Source organism: Manis pentadactyla, chromosome 16, assembly GCF_030020395.1.
Source record: "Manis pentadactyla isolate mManPen7 chromosome 16, mManPen7.hap1, whole genome shotgun sequence".
Lineage (NCBI taxonomy): Eukaryota > Metazoa > Chordata > Mammalia > Pholidota > Manidae > Manis > Manis pentadactyla.
The window spans coordinates 65,539,476-65,562,936 of record NC_080034.1 but is presented as its reverse complement, the minus strand read 5'-3'; the positions used below and the strand labels follow the sequence as shown (position 1 = coordinate 65,562,936).

At 35.9% G+C, this 23,461-nt stretch overlaps 1 protein-coding gene across 1 annotated transcript in view; it reads right to left on the bottom strand.

The window, feature by feature from the left end:
• Positions 1-1,256: 1,256 nt before the first annotated feature.
• The window catches only part of LOC118914172 (bromodomain adjacent to zinc finger domain protein 2B-like), a 244,635-nt gene continuing 222,430 nt past the window's right edge, over positions 1,257-23,461 (bottom strand). Inside the window, exons 14-23 of the mRNA XM_057493900.1 lie at positions 23,163-23,225; positions 21,242-21,386; positions 16,604-17,188; positions 16,232-16,427; positions 16,093-16,095; positions 15,726-16,056; positions 11,168-11,478; positions 10,645-10,780; positions 2,565-2,701; positions 1,257-2,290 (exon numbers count right to left, since the gene is read on the bottom strand). Coding sequence (XP_057349883.1) covers positions 2,071-2,290; positions 2,565-2,701; positions 10,645-10,780; positions 11,168-11,478; positions 15,726-16,056; positions 16,093-16,095; positions 16,232-16,427; positions 16,604-17,188; positions 21,242-21,386; positions 23,163-23,225 — 2,127 coding nt within the window. The 3' untranslated portion in view covers positions 1,257-2,070. The remainder of the gene's footprint in view (positions 2,291-2,564; positions 2,702-10,644; positions 10,781-11,167; positions 11,479-15,725; positions 16,057-16,092; positions 16,096-16,231; positions 16,428-16,603; positions 17,189-21,241; positions 21,387-23,162; positions 23,226-23,461) is intronic.

The window sequence follows — 23,461 nt, the reverse complement described above, 5'->3', positions numbered from 1 at the left end:
GAATTGGAAGCAACCTAAATGTCCATCAGAAGATGAATGGATAAAGATGATGTGGTACATATACACAAAGGAATATTATTCAGCCATAAGAAGAAAACAAATCCTACCATTTGCAGTAACATGGATGGAGCTAGAGGGTATTATGCTTAGAGAAATAAGCCAGGCAGAGGAAGACAAGAACCAAACGATTTCACTCATATGTGGAGTATAAGAGCAAAGAAAAACTGAAGGAAAAAAACAGCAATAGAATCACAAAACCCACGAACAGACTAACAGAAACCAAAGGGAAAGGGACTGGGGAGGATGGGTGGTGAAACAGAAAGGGGGCCTTATAATAAGCATGTGCAGTGGGGGGGGGGCTAGGGGAGGGATGTACAACAGAGAAGACAAGTAGTGATTTTACAGCATCTTAGTATGCTGATGGACAGTGACTGTGAAGGGGTGTGTGGGGAAGACTTGGTGAAGGGGGGAGCCTAGTGAACATAATGTTCTTCATGTAACTGTAGATTAGTGATACCAAAAAAAAAAAGTCTTTTTTTAAAGGTAGAGTTATAAAATGGCTCAAGCAAGCCTAAGAGATCTTATTGAAGTGAAATTCCTAGTAGATAAGGCTCTACTAGTTTCCCTGTGTTGTATGACAGTCATATTTCTCTGGAAGGAAAATTTTGATTCTCTTAAATACCTCCCTTAACTTCCAGTTGAAATTGAATTATTTTAACAACACAAACTTCTTTCATTTCTTAAATGGAAATACTTAAGATAAAAATAACGTTGAAAGAAGCCCACAAAGAAAACTTACAATAAGGAGTAAATGATTGATATCAGATTTCCATGTTGAGGATGTGTTTAATGAGAGGCTAAATGAATAGGATTTTAAATATTTTGAAAAGGTATTGGGGGTGGAAGAAATGGAAAAAGGAGAACAGAGGGGGTGCATAAGGTACCAAAGGCAGATTAGATACCCTCATTTTAAAATTAGTGCTTTTAACAAATTTCATTTTGAGGTTGAAACCAGGAAAAGAGATCACTGTGCATTTATGATAACTTAATTCTTCTGAGTTCAAGATATCCCCATACCCACACATAACTTTCACTTGATTTGCACTATGGTTAACAACTAAATAAATATTACTTTATTCTCTACATATTATTTCCCATGGATGATATCCTGGGTTTAACAGTAGAGCACTCATTGGTTATCATTCATTGATTACCACTTGAATGGCAATCGAAATACAAACTTGAGGGTCGGCCCGGGATCTATAATCTACAGAGCAACCAGGACAGAAATGATGACGGTTACGGCGAAGGCCTCGTGCATCCGAATGAAAGTATGCTGTGGATACCTGTAGTTGGGTGGCAGCAGAGGCTTAGGAGGACTTTGGTTATTTGAGGAGAACCGTGCCAGGGGCTTGAGGATACACTCACCCTAGGGCACCTCGAGTGCAAGTCAGTCACAGAACAAATGATACCCACACGTACAGTGACAATTAGTACTGGACCAACTGCCATTTTCATACCATGCCCACTACTTCCTGCCCAGCTGCTCCTGCTGAGTATGTACCACCAGTGATGAAAACACCAGCCCAAAGTAGCCAATATGCACACCACGCTTTCCTTTTTTCAGGGATATTGTATTTGTTTAAAAGAAAATGATCATTCTTGAAAGACTGCTCTGTGTGTGTGTTTAACCACTTTATTTCTTGTTGATGAGACCCCCAGATACCAGACATGTTATTATAAAGCTGCTTACGCACTTTTAATAAAAACGTGTCTTCCATCCCTGAGGCGGAAACGCAGACGACTCCGTGTGCTGCACTCCGGCAGTTCTACAAAAGGCCGTGCATCTTCATGACTGTCCATTTCAGTAAGGGTACAAGAGAAAGTAATGTTTGAAATCACTATCCATGCTTTAGTTATCTACCTTTAGGAAAAGATGAGCTTTCATTCTCTTCCAAGTAAAGACAATGCAAATTAATTCATAAAAACACATGAAAGAATTCACTTATAGTACAGAGTGGACTTTACATAGGAAAATTCCTATTTACACAAACGGTCATAAAGTCACTTTTAGTATGGTGGAAGGTTTCTAAACAAATACAATGGGATGTTATGAATATATAGGACAGGGGAACAAAAATTATACCTGGAAAGAGTCAGGTCAGAGTGGTCTTGCTTCCTTTTCTTTACAGAATTAAAGCTTTCCTGGTTTGGTAAGTTAGTGAAGGTGTTTTCTTCTATTTTTCTTTTTTTCATGTCTTTATTGAGACGAGTTTGCATTTTAGTAAGGCTTGTACGAGAGAAAATAATGTTTGAAATCAATATCCATGCTTTAGAGTTATCTACCTTTAGTAAAAGTTTAGCTTTCATTCTCTTTCAAAGACAATGCAAATTAATTCATAAAAAAAGATGAAAGGATACGTTTACTTATAGTACAGAGTTTACATTACATAGGAAAGTTCCTATTTACACAGTCAAAAAGTCACCTTTAATATGGTGGACGGTCTTTAAACAAATACAGTGGGGTGTTATGAACATATAGGACAGGGGAACAGAAAGAATACCTGCCAAGAGTCGGGTCAGAGTTGTCCTGTTTCAGTTTCTTTCCACGAGTACAGCGTTCTTGTTTTACTCCAGTACCGCAGGTGTTTTCCTCTATTTTCCTTTTTCTGTTTTTGCGGCCCCTTTTCAGTGAACTTGCCTTTAATTAAAAAAATAATATATGAGGTATAAGAAAATAACTTTCTATAGCCCTTCTATTATTTTAAATTATGAAAATCTGACAGAATAAACAAAAAGAATACTCTTTCTCACCCAAAAAGTTGATAGTTTTATTATTTTCAAGAGATCTATGAATTTGATCTCCGATAATACTAGGCTAAAATCTAATGATGCATGAAAACTCTAAAGAATTCTTAAAACTCGAAGATGTTGATCTCACGGCACCATGTTTGGTGCTACAGAACTTAGCAGTTTTCCTTTAGACTTTGAACGAATCAAAGATACTATTCTTTTGAATGAACTGAATGTCACTAATGGAAGGAATATAAAGACTATCCTTTAGAGCACAATATAATTAAGAACAAAGGTAAATATACATAGAAATATAGAGAATACTAATAAGAAAGTTGAGGAGGTTATTAAAAAGGTACCCGAAACATGAAATAAGGCTCATGAAGTGTCAAATAGGAAAAAAAAGTCTTTTATAAACGGTCATATCTTCCGGAAACTGTTATTTTTCTCAGAAAAGCATTTGCTGTTAAGAAGAGAGTTCCAGAAACTTGTGGTTCCCAGGTGTGAACAAAGCAGTGTTATTAAAGATGAGGAGAAGAAAAAAAAAAGATGTTTTTGGGGAAAACAGTAAAGAAATAGCATAAAATAGATCATCTTTGGAATTTAAGTGTATGAATGCCAGCTATGCTCTGTCAGTAATTAGCTATGGAACTTTGTAAAAAAATATCTGTGAGGCTCTGTTTGCTTATCTGTAGAAGAAGATAAGTCACTCAGTTGGTAAGGTCATTCTAGCTCTGAAAGTATATGGAAAAAAACAAACGAATCCCAATGTGGCCCTTATGCAGTCTAACAATTTGTAGGCAGCACATCGATGTAACAATGAGTACCCAGCCTCCTCCCAACATCCCCCAATTTAGAAATTGGGAAATAAGCATCTATTTTGAGAATTAAAGTTACAATGAATATAACAGATCAAAGAAGAGAAATATGCAAGGTCACTGGTAATATATGGTTTGTGTTTTGATTCTCTACAACAGCGTTTATCCTCTTCTAGAAAATTATTTACTCCTTACTCAGACTGTTAAGAAATCTTGAAATAAAAATCTTAGAATGTGGAGTTAGATATTCAGTCTAGCCCTAATTAAATGTTGCCTATATTCTTGAACTGAACTTGGCGGAAAACATTACTTTAGAGTATTTCGTAACAATTTCCTTGAGGATTTCATGATTCTTTTAGCTACATTTTTTAAAAACTGCTTTTAAGCAATTACAATTATTTGGTACTCTATTGGGATGTTAAATGCATAATTAAGGAGTTATTTTAATGGATTAAAATAAGGCAAACTATAAATCTAACACCTTTCCCATATCATATCAAAGAATCACTACCTCTTGCACTGATGGAAATAATTAAAATGTTTTACTAAGTCTCTTCTCCATTTAGTTTATTAATCTTTACTCAATAAAATCCGATTGAGTTTTCATACTATACTGAGCTTTTAGAACCCCCAAATCATAAAAAAAAAGAGAAGAGAATGCTGAATATATAATGAGGAAAATGTCCATTTAATTAAGATTAAGTAAGACTGAATAGTTGTCTTACATAAAAAGAACATTTCATGAACAATGGGCTAACGCTTCTAGTTCCTATTTGAACTAAGATGTTACTTGAGATCATTTTCTAACAATACTCACAGTAAGAAAATGTGAAATTTAAACCACAGAATCCAAAGACTTTTGTTACAAAATGGTAATAAAGTCTCTTTTTGTTTCTTTAATTATTGATACTTGTCAGACTACTTCATTAGATTGTGCACATACACTTTTAAAAACAAGCTTTTATTCAGTTACCTGATTACTTTATTAGACAGAGATATTTCCCTTGCACCCTTTCTACCTTGTTAGAATGCACAGAGGACCTTCAGTATGTCTTAAGCAGGACCTATCAGATTGTACATACCATCGCATATTTGTTTTTGTACATTTATGTATCAGAAGTTGTAAAGCGGTGGCTCACAGACCGTAAACAGCCCACAGCATGTGTTGTTACTATGTTTGGCTCATAATGCTTGTAAAAGTTCTGAATTTGTTGCCAACATTTAACATTTGTGAGGACATGCATAAAGATCCATAATCTTGAAATATTGGCAGATCCTAGAACACTGGACCTACATGTCTACATGACAACAATTGGCAGGAGTTGAGTGATGACTGACACTTAAGTGGGGGCATGACTTCCCTGTCTGCCATAGTCTCAACTCTTCTGTGTTATTTGTGTGGCTTTCATAGGCATTGGACTTTGAAACTTCTTGTGTGTGTGTGTCTCTGTGAGTGTGTATAAATACGTATACTTTTTGATACGAATACGAAGGCTTTTTGATTCTATGTATATATCTTGGCATTAATATGCACATACACACAGGATAAAAATACTTAACCACAATAATGTGTATAGAAATAGCCATTGGAGTACAAGGTATACAGCATAAAAATTTGTAAATAACCATGAATTAACTAGGAAGATATTTCTAAAATTTAACTTTAAAAATCCTTATAAATCAAAATAGAATGTTTATTTTTCATTGCTACAAGAAATATAACATCTAATTCACTACATTTAAAAAACTAAGAAGAGGGAAGAGGCTCAGAAAGCTGTATTTACATAGAAGGGCTGGAATGAGGTTATAGATCTTTACATCTCCTGGTCTATACCCTGAATGAGAGAGAGCCAGAATATTATTTAACCAAATTTATCGGAACAGAAATCTCCTATAGCCTACCAGATGATACCCCAGGACTTAAAACCCTAATTTGTTAGTAATTCATAAAGTATTAGAGAAACTTTCTATAGCTTCACTGTGACTAAACTAAAAGATAATTCATGTACAACCAATAAAGGTTATTATTAAACTATAGTTGACTATAGATGACAAAGATGATCACGTAATAAGAAAGCAACTTAGTAAATATGATGCCACGTGAGACCCTCTGCTATTCTGTAAAACAGTCTAAAATACCATACACATTAATATAAATGTGTCACAGAACTTTAAATTCATAAAAATATTTACACTCGTGAACTTATTTGATCTTTACAAACCCCGCCAGGCAGATGCTATCCCACTTTACAGATGATAACCCTGAAGCTAAGAAAGCACTCCAATGCTTATCGATCAAGAAGGTAAGAAAACCAGCACAGGAAACTGAAAAGGAGCAAAGGCAGAAAGAAAACCAAGTATGGTACTAGAAGCCAAGTGAACACAGGGTTGCAAGGAGGGTGTGCTCTGGAACTGATGGGTGGGTCAGGTGAGGCCTAAGCACTGATCCCCAGACTGACGAATGGCCACGATAGGAGCACTTTCAGAGAAGCTGTGAAGGTGAGAATCTGACTAGAAAGAGTCCCAGAGCGACTTGGAGAAGAGAAGTCCGAGAGAATCAGAACAAAGCTGTCCAACAGGAGTTATTCTGTAAAGGAAAGGAGAGAAATGCGGGAAGTGGATGCAGGAGAAGTGAAGCTAAGGAGAAGAACCCAGGGGAGGACGAGATGCTGATGCAGGTGAAGAGAACAAGGGGGCGGGATCTGAGGCACAAGACGGGAACTGGCTTAGGGAGGGGCACTGAGCATGGCACCGAGAGAGGGGTTTTTGTATGAACGCAGTCTGATAATAAGCATATACATTTTAAGTCTCTTGCCAGTCACATTTAAATTAGAAGTGTGAAGGCTCATACCTATTGGTTAAAGCAATATGATAATATAGCAAAAAATGAGTTGGCCGAGTTATAAAGTAAGGAGTAAGAGGTGTAAGGGGCAGCATGAACTGAGGGCCAGACTCTTTACTAGATGTCCCCTCCGTCAGGCACTCTTCTCCCTGTTTACTCTCCTGACCTCATCACTACTGGCAACTACCTTTCCAGAAACTCAGTCCCAAACACCCACCTGCCCATTGCCTCTTTTCCTTTCCAGACCATTCCCTTTAGCACTTGAAACTACTGTGCTAAGGGAAGGCAGATACAAAAGGCAAACTATTTTATGATTCCGTTTATATATAATGACCAGCAGAGAGAAATCTGTGGAGATAGAAGGTAGAGTAGTGGTTGCCAAAGGCTGAGGGAGAAGGGGAGAGTGACAACTAATGGGTACAAGGAAACTTTTTTACGGTCATGAAAATGTTCTGGAGTTAAATAGTGGTGATCATATGTAACTGAATATATTAAAAACCACTGAATTGCACATCTAAAAAGTGAATTTTATGTGAATTCTATCTCAAAAAAATCCTCACAAAACTCTGTAACTCTATTTTGATCTGGCCATTAAAAGGTTCAGTTTCTGATCCCTCTTACGTGTGACAAGGGCCGTCATATGTACTGCCATAGACCTAAGATTACAGCTATACCACATGGATACTGCCAGTGTCCTGTATATCTGTATATCCTGGTATAGCTGTAATCTCAGGTCTATGGCAGTTCGTATGACAGCCCTTGTCACAGCCATCACAAAGGAGGAGCAGCTCTTCATTATCGCCCTTTCAACAGATCTGGCAGTACTATAAAACATGAAAAATCATTTAAAATCAATACTATTATGAAGAACAGTTACTGGGATATTAAACACACCATAATTCCTAATTCATATTAGTAATCAACATTCTGCTTGCTAACAAATATACAGTAGCCATACACATCTATGTATCTCTCGTTACACAGATAGGGACCACATGACGGGGTGAGCAGTTTAGTTGGGGTAAATGCACATTTCAGGTACACTGCAAAGAACAAAGCTAGAGGCTGAATGCCTGTACACACTTTCAAAGCATGTACACATTAACATAGGAAATAATTAACATGACATTAGAGCCCATAAAGCAATGAATGGCTTTAATACAGGGTGTGTAATTTTTTAATACATTTCATTTTTTCCTTATCTTAGCATCCTCATGATCTCCTGAGAAAGAAATGAGTTAGAGTAATTTTCAAGATCAAAATTAGGAAACTTGTATTAGTATCAGAACTATGTGTAATAAAAGGATATTCCTATATTTTGACTAAAATTGTCAACCCATTTGTGATTGGTTAAAAAATCAAACATGTCCAACCCAGGAAACTTGGGAAAATCAACAAAAATCAAACAGATGACACAAGTGCAGAAAATGGACCCTACAAAATGATTTCTAAGGGAAAAAAACTTATATAAAAATTAAACCAAATAATTTAAGAAGTCATAGATTTTCCAGAAATAAAAGTAAAATTTCTCTCTTGACAAATTTCTAATACCATTAAGAACTTTAAAATCTGTAAAGGCAATGCTTTTTTTCCCATGCATACATATCCTGTATAACAAGTTTCACAAAGGGAAAGGAGGGAACTTGGACAGTCAAAACTTTCAAGATGCCTTTAAAAAATGGTAAATACTAACATTATATATTTTGACACTTCGTTTATACTCCGTCACAGTAGAGAATATCCTGCAACCAGTATTTTCAAATAATGAAAAGACTTAAACTATAAGTTATTTATACGAATTGAAAGTTACGTATTCATAGATTCTTATAAGCAAAATAGCTTAACTATTCAAACTTAACTTCAATACACTAAGTCTTAATCCACAAAGTCTAAACAGTCTTATATAACACAGTATGTACACTAATGATAGCTTAAGAATCTTATCAAAATGGCAAATAGAAAACTATTCAATTTAGTAAATACCTACCAACTATATGAGATACATGTGTCATACTGAAATTGGCATGTGTACTAAGAGCAAAAGCTGCAGTTTAATGTTCCAACAGTTTTATTTTATGACACTTCCTAATACCATACCACTAAATATGGTATTATTTCTCCAAAACTGAGTTACATCATTACACGTTCTATTGTAAAAATACTCACTGCAAAACATTTGGAAGGTTATATTTCAACCCCTCTAACAACAGATTTAATTCATGAATATTAAGTTAATTGTTTTCTAAATATACTAAAAATACCATGAAGTCTGTTTTACTTCGCACATTTTTCATTTAAAAATAAAATTATTTTCTGACACTTATTAGGAAAGGGTGACAGATAGCAAGCTCATATCACTTTTGAAAAATCACAGTAAACAGCTCACAATATGTTAGAGCAAATGTATTAATATTGGTTTTAATTCCTTTGCTGCTACAGTAAAAAATAGTAGACGTTGCCTACTGTTTAATATTAGCAACAATATGAAGAACACCCTGGACAGAAAATTATCTAGAGGCAAATTATGCCAGCTCCTTCCTGGTAAGGCTGGTGTCTGGCAAATGGGTACTTCTAAAGGCATTGAGCACTTAAACATTCTGCTAGGACTTACGAGGATTATTACGGGCACTGTTACATCTAACTAAAGGTTACAGTGCACTCATTCATCCTGACCATGAAACTCTGCCTTCTTTTTAAGGTAGTTTCACAGCAAATACTGGATTATTGAACATTAAAAAGAGAATTATGAGAGATGGTGTTAATGAGAAATGCGTATTAATAATCTGGAAAAGGTTATGAATTTCCAAAAACAGAAAAAATTCTGTAAATTGTAGGAAGTAAGTCTACTACAAATAAGCAGCTTTTGGTACCAGTTTTGTTTTTTTGTGTAAAGGTTATAACAAAACTGACCACATTGTGATGATTCTCTTGGTGGATGAGTAAAATAACCATTTAAATTTAATTGTGTTGTAGCAATTCAATATTTTTGGATCATTATAGCCTAGACTCCACCAAACACATTTGTCTAAAGTGGCTTTAAAACTGATTTTAATAGTTTTTACAAGAAAATATTTTTATCTGGTAAGAAATGCTACCAGATAAACTGGACACTGTCTTAAAACTCATGGTAAATTCTAGTCTACATGGGGAAAGACCAAAATCTGAGGACATTGTGAAAACTGCAGATTCACTATTCTGTGGACATTTTAGGAAGAACTGAAAAAATACAGAAGAAACCGAATTTATTTATATAGAATGAATAAGGCCTTCAGTAATATAAGCACAGAGATGAGAATGAAGGAAAGAGTGCTAAATTATTTAAGGCTCACTTCTTTTCTTTGGGGAATGACTATTGTTGAGTAATCTTACTTCCAGTCATTCATGCAGACAAATGTCAAATGTTTGAATGTTAAAGCTAATCTATAATTTAAAAGCAAATGGTAAAGCAATTCACAAAAGTCTACGTATAATAAATATTTCTCTATGTGATAAGAGACAAAAGGGACACAGACATGATTTAACACATATTTGGTGTCTGGTACAAAACAGGGGTCACTACATGATAGTGACTAACTGGGCTCAAACACAGAAGATGAAAAAAATTTTTGAAATATTAGAGAAAAGACTTAGAAGATCTACTTTTCATGTGAACTGCATCTGATGTCAAATACATGATATTGGTTAAAGTAAGAGCTCTCTGCTTATTTTCTTTATTATCTAAGAATTTCTTAGCATTAAAAAAATTAAAATTGATAAAAACATAAGGAACATTTTAGGGATGCAATGAATGTATACGACAGGTAATGCTAGCAACTGCCATGTTTACAGAAGCAAAAGAATATTTGGATTAACAACTTCAGAATATTTACATTAAAAACTATTATGATTAGATTAACAACATAATTAACTATTATGCTGACTGAACACAGAAGACAACTTCAGTAAATTATAAACAATATCTAAAGGAGGGAGAATCGCGATTAAAGATAAACACATTTGATAGAGTACTTCAAAAAGCTCACAACAAGGAGGAAAGTATCAAACCGTACAGCATTTAGGAACTAAGAAAACTCAGGTACAGCATACATTATTCTGACAGTAAGAAATGTAGAATTAAGAAAAATCTGGAGGTTGGGAAAAAAACAGGCCAGTGTAAATTAGTTGTAGTATTTCTTAAATAAAAACACTTACAGCTTTCATAATGGATTTTTCCCATGCTATGGATTTCTGTAACTGCTGAATGCACAGAGCCACCTGGGCAGCACTGCGAGCTTCTGATAATGCCCATCGCCACACCCTGAGACCGGGAACAATATCCTCTTCAATTCTGCATTGAAATACAGAAAAATTAAGTAGGTCATGTCCACACTTACGGTTACCGAATCTGAAACAATCATCACACTGAAAGCCAAGTGATGATGAAACATGTAACAGCCGATAAGTATAAGGTTTAAGCAACTAAATTTGATGTAGTGCACAGACTGTGGCTACGTGCCTCAAAGCTTAGTCACAATCAGGTAAATGTAAGATCACTTCGCAGGATTATCAACACACGTAACAAAAGAAAAAACATTTTTTACAAAGCACCATGCAAATAGCATGATCCATGTGGATCACAGACATACAAGAAGATACATAGATAACAGGCAATAGAAAATAGGCTCCAATTAGCAAAGAAGCACAATAATTTTTCAAGTTAATTTCAATAACCTACCCGTCATCATCACCACTAGTGGATGGTGCAGGAGCAGGGCCAGTAACTGTGCCCACATTATCCAGTTTGATCTGAACGGTGGTACTTAAGGGGCTCTTCAGATACCTCCTTTCAATGTTTCGCTCCAACTCAGACAGCCTGCTTACAGCTATATCTAGGGGGTTGTCGCTCTTCCGCTCTAGTGCATGCGCACTGCTTTCTTCTTCGTCAGTAAATTCTCCATCGTGCTCCTTGCACAAGTTAGAAAATGACTTATGTTCAAAATAGACCAAGTCCTCCCTTTCTGATGCCGGTTCTGGACACATCCAACCCTATATATCAAGAGAGTAATGTTAGCATGGTTTCCTCTTAAAATGCCTGACGGGTGAGTTACCTTTACTTAAAATACAGCAGCCGACGCCAACAGAGCTCAAGGATCATTACTACAAGTTTTTACCTTGTGTTTCCTAATGCTAGGTAAAAATAAGGAAGAAAATTATTAGAAAGTTGTAAGAGAAGTTTGAAGAAGAAAATTTAACAACTTTTGGTGTTATGAGAGGTAGAGTGGAGATCAGCCAAGTATTCCGAGGGACTTCACACCAACTGCTGGTTCTTTCACGGGCCCACTTTAAATGGGAATCTCTCGACAGCAGGGACTTTGTGCCTCCTGTCCATCTTCATTCCTCCCGCCACTCCTCCTGCGCAGGCCCTTGCACTGCCCATCCTGGCCTCAGGAGCTCTGCAGAAGCTGCTACATTTGCCCGCAGAGCTTTTCCCCTCTCCTCTGCCCCTAGTTACTGACTCTACTCATCCTGTGGCCCTCACGTGAGAATTTATTTCTTCAGGGAACCCTTCCCTGACCTCTTTTAGGAGGGAAGCCTCCCTCTTACAGACTCTCACAGAACCATGTGATATTCCATACCTGTGGCAGTCACAATCTGATACTGCTGTGATTATTTAATTAATATCTTTCTACTTCTAAATTCCCTGAGGGCACGGACCATGTCTACTTTTACTCATTTCATCTCCAGCAGTGGGAAGGCAAATATTAGACACTCAAAATATACGTTGATTGAATAAATGAATGTCTTATAATTCAGCTTGCTTACAATGATCCTTTAGCTCAAAACCCTTCAGAGTTCCTAATGTTCAGTAAAGTCCAGTTTTACCATGACATTCAAGTACCTCAATCTCCCTCTTTCGCTCATCTTCCCATTCAGGCATCCTACACTGCAATCAAATTCCATGACTTGTCACACACCCCAAACATGTCCTGAGCTTCCTGATCCTGGTGCTCTGCCCAGTTATTAACTCTTCCTAGTAGCACTCCTTGTTCTCTGTCAAAAGCTTCTCCATCTTCTCAAGTTCCATCTGGACTTCTACAGGCAATCTTCCTTGATCTTTCCCCTATGTTCACCACAATCAGTGTATTCCTGTCCTAAATTCATGAATGACTTTCTACATCTTCACAATCCGTTACTAGATTCTGCAGGGCTGTATACACGTACTGTTGCCCTATTGTACGGAATGCTTTCTGAGGGCAGAAACCACATTTTATTCAATTTTGTGGTGTCCACTCTGATGTACAATAGGTACTTTGTAAAAGCATATTAAGTAAAAAGTAGAATGAACATGATCCTTTTTATTAAATCACTTTAGAGAGAATTATTTTTCTTATATATCAGAATTCTTCCTCTTTACCTCAAGAGAATATTCATTATTAGAAAGTATGGATGAATTTATAAAAGGTACATACAAAACATTACTGCATCGTATATGCCATAACAAATGAACCTCAGTCCCGTATTTTGAAAGGGATCTGAAATTGCTAAATCAAGGGAATCCTATAAATGTAACACATCTTGACTTTTGCAAGCAAAAGACAAGAAAATGAGGACTGGATTAGATTTTGAGAAGGTGGATGGTTGAAAATTGTCTGCAAAGCCCTGTGACAGACACAGCTTGCCACCTCAGAAAAGGTCCTCACTGCCACTGTCAAAGGGCTCTCTCTTATTTGGCTTGTCATGTTAATATACTTGTGAACAGCTCGGTTCAACTATTAAATATGCAGGTGACTTAAACTAGGAAGGAAGTTTAATATTCTGTATGACAGGACTGTGATAAAAATAGTTTCATATGCTGAAAAATATACCCAAATGAAATTAATAAAAATAGAGCAATGATAAATGTAAATTTCAGCTTTGAAGTTTAAGCAACCAATCAAAGAAATATTGGATGTGATACAATACACTTAAAAGCACAATGAAAGATGCAGAAGGATTTTTTTCTAATAATGCATACTCAGTTTAGCAACGGTATGGTTTGGATGTTAAAAAGCTAGTCCAAATTGGCATGAAGAGAAGTATAGTGCCAGTTTAAAGGAAGTAAAAGTCCCATGAACACATTAGGCATCTCTGTGTATAGTGAGTGGTACATTTAAAGAATATAGACACTGCCGTTTAATCAGAAGAGAATCGTGCGCCTGGAAACCATTTCACTGGACCGATGGCTGAAGGAATTAATCAGCTTACAAAAGAGAAAACTGAAAGAGAGACACAGGAACTGTGTTTACAGGAGCTAGTAGAGTAATTCGGCTTTCTACAGAATCAGGACTAGATTCTTGCAGATTTTCCTACAATATAAAGCAGAATTTCCGTATTATCAGCAATATTGAAAATAGAAATGAATGCATCTAAGTAGTACCACGGCCACCTGCTTAATGTGTCTTCACAATGGCTAGTTCCCAGGGCTGACCACATAAATATTTTGTTTTCAGGAAAAAAAATCATTAAATCTTTTATAGATGGTAAAATGTTTTGTGATTATTTCCATCACTTGTTGTTTAAGATTCCTCAAGACTAATATAATTACCATTCATTTCTTTAAAAAGTCCATAATAACCCCATAATACTGTATTAATAGGATGTTAGAGCATCTCACTTAAAAAACCAATTTCATTTATCTTAGCTGGTGAGAACATGGGCAAGAACATCTAAGCAGTCGGTAATGTGATAAGGTCAATAAACCAAGATCTCAGTATGTCGCCAGGAAAACGTTAGGCCCACGCTCTGACTTTACATACAATTTCAAAATGCTGATGATATGCTTTCCCAACCAACGGCCATCTAGAACCGGCGAATTAAAACCAGAGGGGGATGGTCATGGGAGGAAAACAGGGAGAGTAGAACCAACCAAACTCAAACCAGCAAGTAGTAACAACCAACCATGAGAGATGACGAAGACAGACTATGGAAAGCAGATGTAGTCGTTTAAAAGGTAAAGCACACTAGGGCCTTTTAAATTACTGTAGGGGCAAAACCTCTTCACAGTCCCTGAGGGAATCATTACCCAATAATTGGTCTTCATACTGATGATCCGGTGTCACCAAGAGAATTTAAATCAAACTCAGTATTCTCAATTTAAAAAGGAAGGGAACGGTAACCTAAGCGATCCAACACACATGTTAAAAAATGATGGCACTAAATAGAATAATTTTCATTTCTCCAGAAAATTAACTTGTGTAGAAGAAAGAGTTCATTTGTTGAAGATGCCAGATAAGTGAGGCATTTTTATATTGTATTATAATACCAGGAGGAGGATACATATAGTTGGCTAGCACAATTTCAGTAAATGATAAATTTTTGTTTCCCTAAGTGGGTAACTATGTCTGTGGTGAAAAAAGGGACATTTTTTTGTTAGCTCTGGAAAAATGACATTTTTTGAGATGAGATCCTCCAAAGTTTCTGCATGCCAGTAGTAAAGTAATTAATGCAGCTAATTTGTAATCATTGGTAGGACAGTATCATGGCGTAAGTCTCACATTCTGAGAGAAATATGAAATATTCAATCAAATTACACAGAAACGACATTTTCTAAGCCTTTTCAAGTGTCTCTCTCATGCTTATTCATCATCCATCCATTTATTCTCAGAGACATCACATTATCAATTGAGAAGAGACATTTATATTCTTTTTAAAACCAAAAATTTTTGGACAAAGGTGAAGCTTTTCTTTTGTTGTCCTTTCAGTTTCAATCATGGCTGTGACATGGTAATGCCCAGTCAATAAATAATTAAAACTTTACATATATACATAGGATGTGAGTATGTGTATCACAACATAATATTTTTAAATTAGCAATTTAAAATCATATAGAGTGAAAGTTCAACATATAACATGGCTATATAACGTGGCTTGCATACTAGACAATTACCAGGCACATATGAAACATTGCAGAAATAGTTTGCCATTACATTTATCGTGGCTGAAACTATGAAATCCTGCTTGTGGTGAAGAACTGCAGACCAGAAATGGTATTTTTCATGCCACTGAGGAGGTGGGCAGGATTTCGTAAGAAGAACTCGGGAGGACAGAGCTGGTTTGATCCCACATTTAGCCACTTACTATATTATGACCACTGACAGGTTACTTACTCTGAGCCTTGTTCCTTACCTGTAAGATGGGGGAAATTAATCAAAGTGAGAACATTTAGCGCAGTAACTGGCATGTATCAGGCATACAATAAATGTCAGTTACCTTCCATTATTCTAAAAACAGATTTTATTCCAAGTCAATTTTACCTTTACTTGCAAACTTGCTGATGCGACTCTCCTTTCCAGATCTTCTACCTGTTGAAGAATCCTCAAATCCACTTCCATTGCTTGTTCTTCTACTGACCAGTTCTCCACAATATCTCGAGTTACCGGGTTTTCTTCATTTTCATTTAATTCAATAATGGTAACTATATTTGAAAGGAAATTTATTTTAAAATCCACTTTATCTCTCAATGATTTCTTCCAGAATGTGAATGAAATTCCAGGGGCACCACGTACAAGTACATTTAACACACACAAATTCACTTGTGAATAAGCAAGGCAGCTGACTCTTGCAAAAGGAGCAGTAAGTACTCTTCTTTAGAAACAGAACAGTATGTCTGCAGGTTGTAACAAACTATCAAAAGTAGTACCAATTTAAGAAAATGTAAATTGTTTTTGGGCAAGATAGGAAAGAAAAAGCCTATTAGTAATAAATTAAGATTAAGACATACTAAAATATGCTTTAAGATGAAAGAATTAATTCTCATAACTAAGCAAGAGAGCAGAAATAAATCTCTTTTAGGTGCCCACCATCCTTATTCTCGATGCAGGCTTGAGTGATGTAATCCAGGTGTTTCTGAATTTGTTTTTGTAATGCCTTTTCTCTTATGCCTCTGGGATGTAGCACTTTGAGCAAAGCTTTTAAATCCTCTGGGTCAGTAATGCTCCACCAGCCAAACTGCATTTCTAAGCCAAGATAAACATGTAGGGCATTTACAGATATTCAGAATATGAATTAATGGCATGCTACAAATGAAAAAATTTATAACTATATAAAAGCATCAAAGATTCAGCTATAATATAGAGATCTGTAACAATACAATAAAGTAAGTGGCTACAGCAAACCCTCTCAAGGTACCCACCTTCTGGAATAGGCTTTGGACTAGGATAATCTACTGGTTTGGCTACTTCAAGAGCTGCAGGTGACTTAGAGGGCGGCTGGGCCCGAGGAGTTGGTGAAGAAGCAGCTGGCGCATCGGCTTGGGTAAGGGAAGTGTCCTCCCAAGGTGTTCTTGGCAGTAACAACTGGTCCCTGGGGAGAGGACTGTAGACCTTGCCTGCACCACCTGAACCGGTACTGACCAGATTCGAGTCTGTCTCTTCCACGCCGTTCTGTGTCACCGTTGGCTGCATGCTGCCCGGTGAGTGTCTCCCACGGTTCTGGTGAGGCAGTGCGCACCCATCTGCACCGCTCTTTGGTTTGGGGGTCGTTACATCTGACTCAGGAGGCACCTTAGCTACTTCTAAAAGCTTGCTTAGTTTGGAAAAAGAGCCAGGATTCTGAAGAATTAGATTTCTGTTATCTTTTTCGTTAGGATCTTCCTTTTGCTCACAATGATCCGGATTTGAACAATTTAAAGTGTCGTCAGAAGTATCAAATATTTCTTTGGTCTGGATGCTTTCTGCTTTTTTTCGTTTTTTTCTTTCTTTTGCCATTTCTTTCAGCCCTACAAAATCCAAAAGCATTAAGAAGATCAGTTCCTCTAGATCAAACCATACTATATTTACTGCTATTTATCAAATCATATGCATAAATACTTTAACAAATTTCTCTAGCTTACTTAATACTCTTCATTTTTTTCTTTTATACACTAGCTTGTTACGCTCATTGGAAAAAATTTTGTAATTTTGTAACTAACCACAAAAAATTACAATAATAAAAAATATTAAAAGCCATAATATACAAATTACTGCTAACATTTTTGTATTAATTTTTCCAGGAATTCTCTATGCACACATGAAATCCTATTTTACAGATTTCCAACCTGTACGTTTTACTGAATAATACTCTTTAATTATTCTGATGTGTCAATAAATATATACCTACGCCTTAAATTGTAATTACTATATTCAGTGGAATATATCATAAAAAATCAACCTTCTATTGATAGTTATTAATAGGGTCCGATTATTCATTAGTAGAAACAATGCTAGAAATGATGAATGATCTTAGATCTGTGTTTGGATTTTTTTTCTCCTGATTTACTTCCTTAGGATACATTTCCAGAAAAAAACTGAGTCCTAAGATATTACTTTTCAGAGTTTTTGAAATATATTGTCAAATTGCCCTCCAGAAAGTCTAGATCAATATACAATCATACTTACACAAGGGCATCTGTTTGCCTACACCCTCAATGAAACTGAAGACTATCAATAACTTTTGTCTTTGGAAATATCCGGGAGGTGAGAATCTAAACTCTATTTTTTTCTGATCATTAATAAGAGACTGGATATTTTTCTGTAGGATAATAGGTATTTCTCCTTAGTGAACTTCTTGTCCATATTTTTTACCAGTGTTTTAATAATAATTGATAAGAAGTGTTAGAAAAATATAAACCTACTTTATTTAATTTGAAAAACGATGTATGTTCACAGTAAAATATTCAGTAATAAGAGGCTAATGTAACCCTTTCCTGCCCTACTCCCTCAGTTCCTATTTCTAATCTTCAGATGTAACTGCTTAATCAATCATGTCCATACATCCTTTGGGAAATCTTACATGCATGCATATGACTATTAGTTTGTGCTGTTACATAAATGGGATGCTACTGTTTTCTGCAACATTTTTATTTGGATAAAATTCAAATGCCTAAGCAAGGCCTCCAACACTGTATGATCTGGTTCCTGAAAACCACTCTTGTCCTTGCTAACCTTGCTCACCTTTCTCCCTTTTTTCAGCTTCTCAAACATGGTAAGTTATGTCCTTTCTTGGGGCCTTTGCACTGGGTGTTCCTCTGCCTGAAATCCTGTTTTGTTGACTGGCTCCTTACCCTTCAATGTTTCAGATTAAGTATCACCTATTCACAAAGGTTTTCCCTGACTACTCTATTTCAAGTAGGGTCCCCATCTTATTATTCACCTTAGAATATCATCATCCTATATGCTTCTTTTGCAGAATTTACCATTATACACATTAACCTGCTAATTTTAAAATATTTCACTCCATACCCCACCCCACACACTACAATTTAACTCAACAAACGTTACTTAAAGGCAGAGCAATGTTTATATTGCTTTAACAGGATCCCAGCTACCTAACATGGTGGCTGCTATGAAACTGGGGCTCAATAAATACTTTTTGGATGATGAAATAAAAGGATGACTTTACTATTTTCACTATATACCTTAGATTGCTTTCCATGGTGATACATAGAACTGTATCACATTTTCCTTCAATCAGCTGCATAATATTCTTATATGGATATCATAATTTATTTCATATATCCAAAGCTCGCAAATTTCCTTAATTTTGTACAAGTTACTAGCTAGCAAGGAAGTACTAATATTTGTGCTTGATTTATTCTGAGAACTAGTATCTCAAAAATCACTTTCATATATCCAAAAACAAACAGATCGACTAACCACACTAGGTCTGAGACTAGTAGGGGATTTCAGAGGTGATACATTTTAATAGCCTATTCATGGGGTCGTTAACTTTAATATCCAAATTCTTACTTATAGACAGTTAAACCTCTCATTAAAATGCAAAAATTATTTTTAAAATCTTGGAAGTTTATAAGGATGTTAAGTACACAGAGATTTTTTAGATAGTTTTTCTTTCACCAATTTCACACAATCCCCTGTTCTTTCCAGCCCTTACTATGCTTCAACAGACACTTAGATTGGTCCCCTATCTTGGCTATTGCAAATAGTGCTGCAATGAACACGGGGGTGCAGATACTGATTTGAGTTTCCATTTTCATTTGTTTGGATAAGTACCCACAAGTGAAAGTGCTGGGTCATATGCTAGTTCTAACTTTTCTGAGGAACCTCTATACTGTTTCCAATAGTGGCCGCAACAATTTACATTCCCTGCAACAGTACCCAAGAGCTCCCTTCTCTCCACATCCTCACCAACACTTATTTCTTGTCTTTTTGATAAGAACCACTCTAACAGGATGAGGCGATATCTAATGTAGTTTGCATTTCCCTGACAGTTAATGATGTCGAGCCTCTTTTCAGGTACTTGTGGCCATCTGTGTGTCTTCTTTGGGAAAATGTCCACTGAGATCTTTAGATTGTTTATTTTGCTATTGAGTCATATTTGCTTTTGAGTTCTTTATAGACTTTGGATAACAGGCCTTTATCAGATATAAGATTTGCATATATTTTTTCCCATTTAGTAGATTGCCTTTTCATTCTGTTCATGTTTTCTGTTGCTGTTCAGGGGCTTATTAGTATGACAGTCCCACTTACTTATTGACTTTTTAGTTACTTAGTTTATGTTTTCCATGCTTTAAAACATTTTTATGTTTAAATATTTTAAGCAATCAGTTAAAAAAAGAACTCACTACACTCTCCTGTTTAACTAACATTCTGACCCATTCATATCAATCTTTAAAAATAAACACAACTGAAGCCTCTAAGTGCCCTCCCTGATTCTCTCTCTATCAGCAACTTTTACCCTGGGAAGGCAGACCATGACTTTCACGCATCATTCCAATATACGATTTTATACCCATTCTTCATATTCTTTGACTCACAAGAAATAAATTACTGTGCAGAAGAGTAACTCTGCTTGTTATAGGCCAACAATATTTACATGCCAGCCACTATTCTAAACCATTTTCAATTATTATTAACCGTCCTTTGTGCCCCAAGGGTACTTACATTGTTATATAGTACCTGTTCTAGACACCTATGTGATTAATCAGTCCCTTCTTTACATTGGACTGTTAAACATCTACATGGATGGCATGGACTAATGTTTTGTTTATCTTTGAACATCCAGTGCCCAGAAATGCCCGACACATACTGCGTATTCAAAAAAAACGAGCTGAAAGAAGTTTTCGCCTCCCTACACCACCCTCGGGCAATGGCTACATGTAAGCACTGACTTGACGCTGTGGCCCCACCAGAATCTAAGCATTTGAAAATGCCCAGACATAGTATTCTGCAACATTCAATTCAAGACAGTTTACCGGGCCTATAAATGCACTGTGTACTGCGCTAGTTAATTTAACAGAAACGGAGCCAGAAAAGCAGAGTCTAAAGGTAGAATATGAAGGATGTGTGATAATACTTAAGAAAGTAAGAAGTTTAATGGAGAAGAAGGTAATCACAAATTTCAAACACATACAAGACTTCAAGATGAATGAGTCTTATGCTAAGGGTCTTAGATTTCAGCAGTTTACCTCCAGGGCTACCGTCAGGATGGATGGTTGCTGCAAAGGTTAAAGAGTAAAGCACATGTTGGAAAATTTGACAGTGCGAAGGAAGAGAAACGGAGCAGCAGCTACACAGTACAATACAGGTAAAGATCTGTGTCCACTAAATGGGTGGATGTCAGAAAGTGCAGAAGAAGAAAAATCGTGGACTGGAAAGGAATATTTATCAGTGAAAGGGGCATTATGAGTTCAAAAGAAATGAAAAACAAGGTTTTACAATGTTTATCCACAATGCACATTTGATTCTGGAAGCACACAATATATCGAAGGAGTAACAGGGTTTTAAAACGTATGGTTTGTTATATTACTTTGTAACAGATTAATGGCTCCTACCTGCAGCGCTCTCCATGCCTTCTACAAAAATCCCCCCACACTGGGGAAAAATCCAATACCGACGTCTGTAACGATCCTGGCCAAACATCACTGAACGTAAAGAGTGAGACGCATCGAAGAGCTCCCTTCTGTACTGACTCTGTTGCTGTTAAAAAATGATGCATACAATTATGCTATGGGTGTTAAGTGCTTTAAAAATGGATATTTAAGTGACTTTATACTTATCATGGCTTTAGAGCAGCTAGATTTCACTATTGAAGAAAGGCAGCAAAAGAACTAATATCACACGTCTGACTTCAGTTCCAGTAACAGTTGTAAAGACAGAAATTACTTTGAGGGTAATTAGAATATTTTTGTTGCCAAGGATTAAAAAACGTTTTGTTTTATTAGATATCTTATCGTAAAGCATGTCTTATATTTGGTAATAAACAATGTGATCAAGTGTTTCACTGAGCCAAAGACAATTGGCTCAATTCTAATGATTACAGTGTGTAACAAATAATACTCACATATACCTGTATTTGCCTATTTTTATACTCATGCTGCAGACCTTAGGCAGCATATGACTAAATTTTGGAATAACTGTGTGATGAATCTAATGACATAAAATGCAGATATCTCATAATACTAATCCTGAAATACTTCACTAATGCTACTGAAATTCAGTTTTACATGAGAAGTACATACATATACAGTTTATAGATCCAGTGCAAATAAAACCCACAAGTACACTAATGTAAAATAAAACACAGGACAGGTGAGAAATTGGGGATCAACAGAGGTGAGGCTTAGAACCTCACCCCCCCTGTTCTGAGAGAAATCTTCTGCAAACGTGGATGTTTTATTGCCCTCGTCTACCTTGGATTAACACATAGTCTACAGGCACACACCTGATCATCTACATTTGCTCTCTTACAACACTAAACTATGTTTTCTACCTTTATCTTGTATCTACCTACCACTTCAGCATTTTATTAAAAATAATAATAATAAAGAGAGAAATGTGGTATCCACATATAAATCAAATATAAAAATCAAATGAGTATTCCTATTTGAACTGACTGTTTATAGTTCATAATGCATGAGCAAAACTGAAGGTTTCTGTGATGGCTGCCCTTGTACTGTTCACCATGTAAGAACTTAATTCACAATGTAAGAATTTGTTCTCCATGTAAGAACTTGTTTGTTATGCCTCAGAAGATTGGAGACTGACGAAAATTAGGCTTGGAGTGGATTAATGATTGTGCATTGAGCATTGACTCCCCTATACAGAATTTTATTGTTGTTAACAACCATTTGATCAATAAATATGAGAGATGCCCTCACAAAAAAAAAAAAAAAAAAGTACACACTTCCAATGGTAAAATAATAAGTAACCGGGATATAATGAATATAGTCAAGATATTGTAACAGCTTGGTATGGTGACAGCTGGTACCTAGAATTGTCATGTATATAAATGTGGAATCACTATGTTGTACACCTGAAACTAATGTAATGTAATACTGTGTGTCAACTACCCTTCAATAAAAAATAATTATCTAGAAATAAATAAATAAATAAATAAATAAATAAAATAAATAAAACACAGGATGCTGAAACTATTAACATGAAATCTGACTGAATTTTAAAAGTTATGAATTCCAAGAAATAAAACCATGCATTTATTGATATTTTGTATTTAAATAAAGAGCTAAAGAATATAGCTCTTGATTAAGTTAGTACCATGTCTTAAGAGGGAGGACTTTAACATTGGCAAGAAACTTTTACGGTTTAATTGTGAGAATGTTTCTGGAGCTCTCCATTTTAATTACTTACAAGAAGCTTGCTTTTATTTAGCAGTCACAAAAAAGGAATCCCATACAAGGTGGATTTTTAAAACACTGCCAAAATGATGTAAGCTATAATCTGAAAACTGCTTACTTTACTCAGCTTTTCAATCTGTCTTTCTAGCTCTTCAACACTTGCTGCTTGGTCACCTTCATCCTATACATGACAAAATACAGTATCATTTAAAGTTTTAAGATTTATTCAATCAATCTGTGGGTATTTAATGAAGGCCTCCTTTATGCAAAGCACTAGGATAGGCCCTATGGGAATGAGTAAGCCTCAGCTCTTGGTTCTTTGTAAACTAATAATCTGGTAGGGAGACACATGCACATCACACTATGGAAATAAAAACCACTACACAGAGGAAGCCATAGGGACCCCAAAAGAGGTAG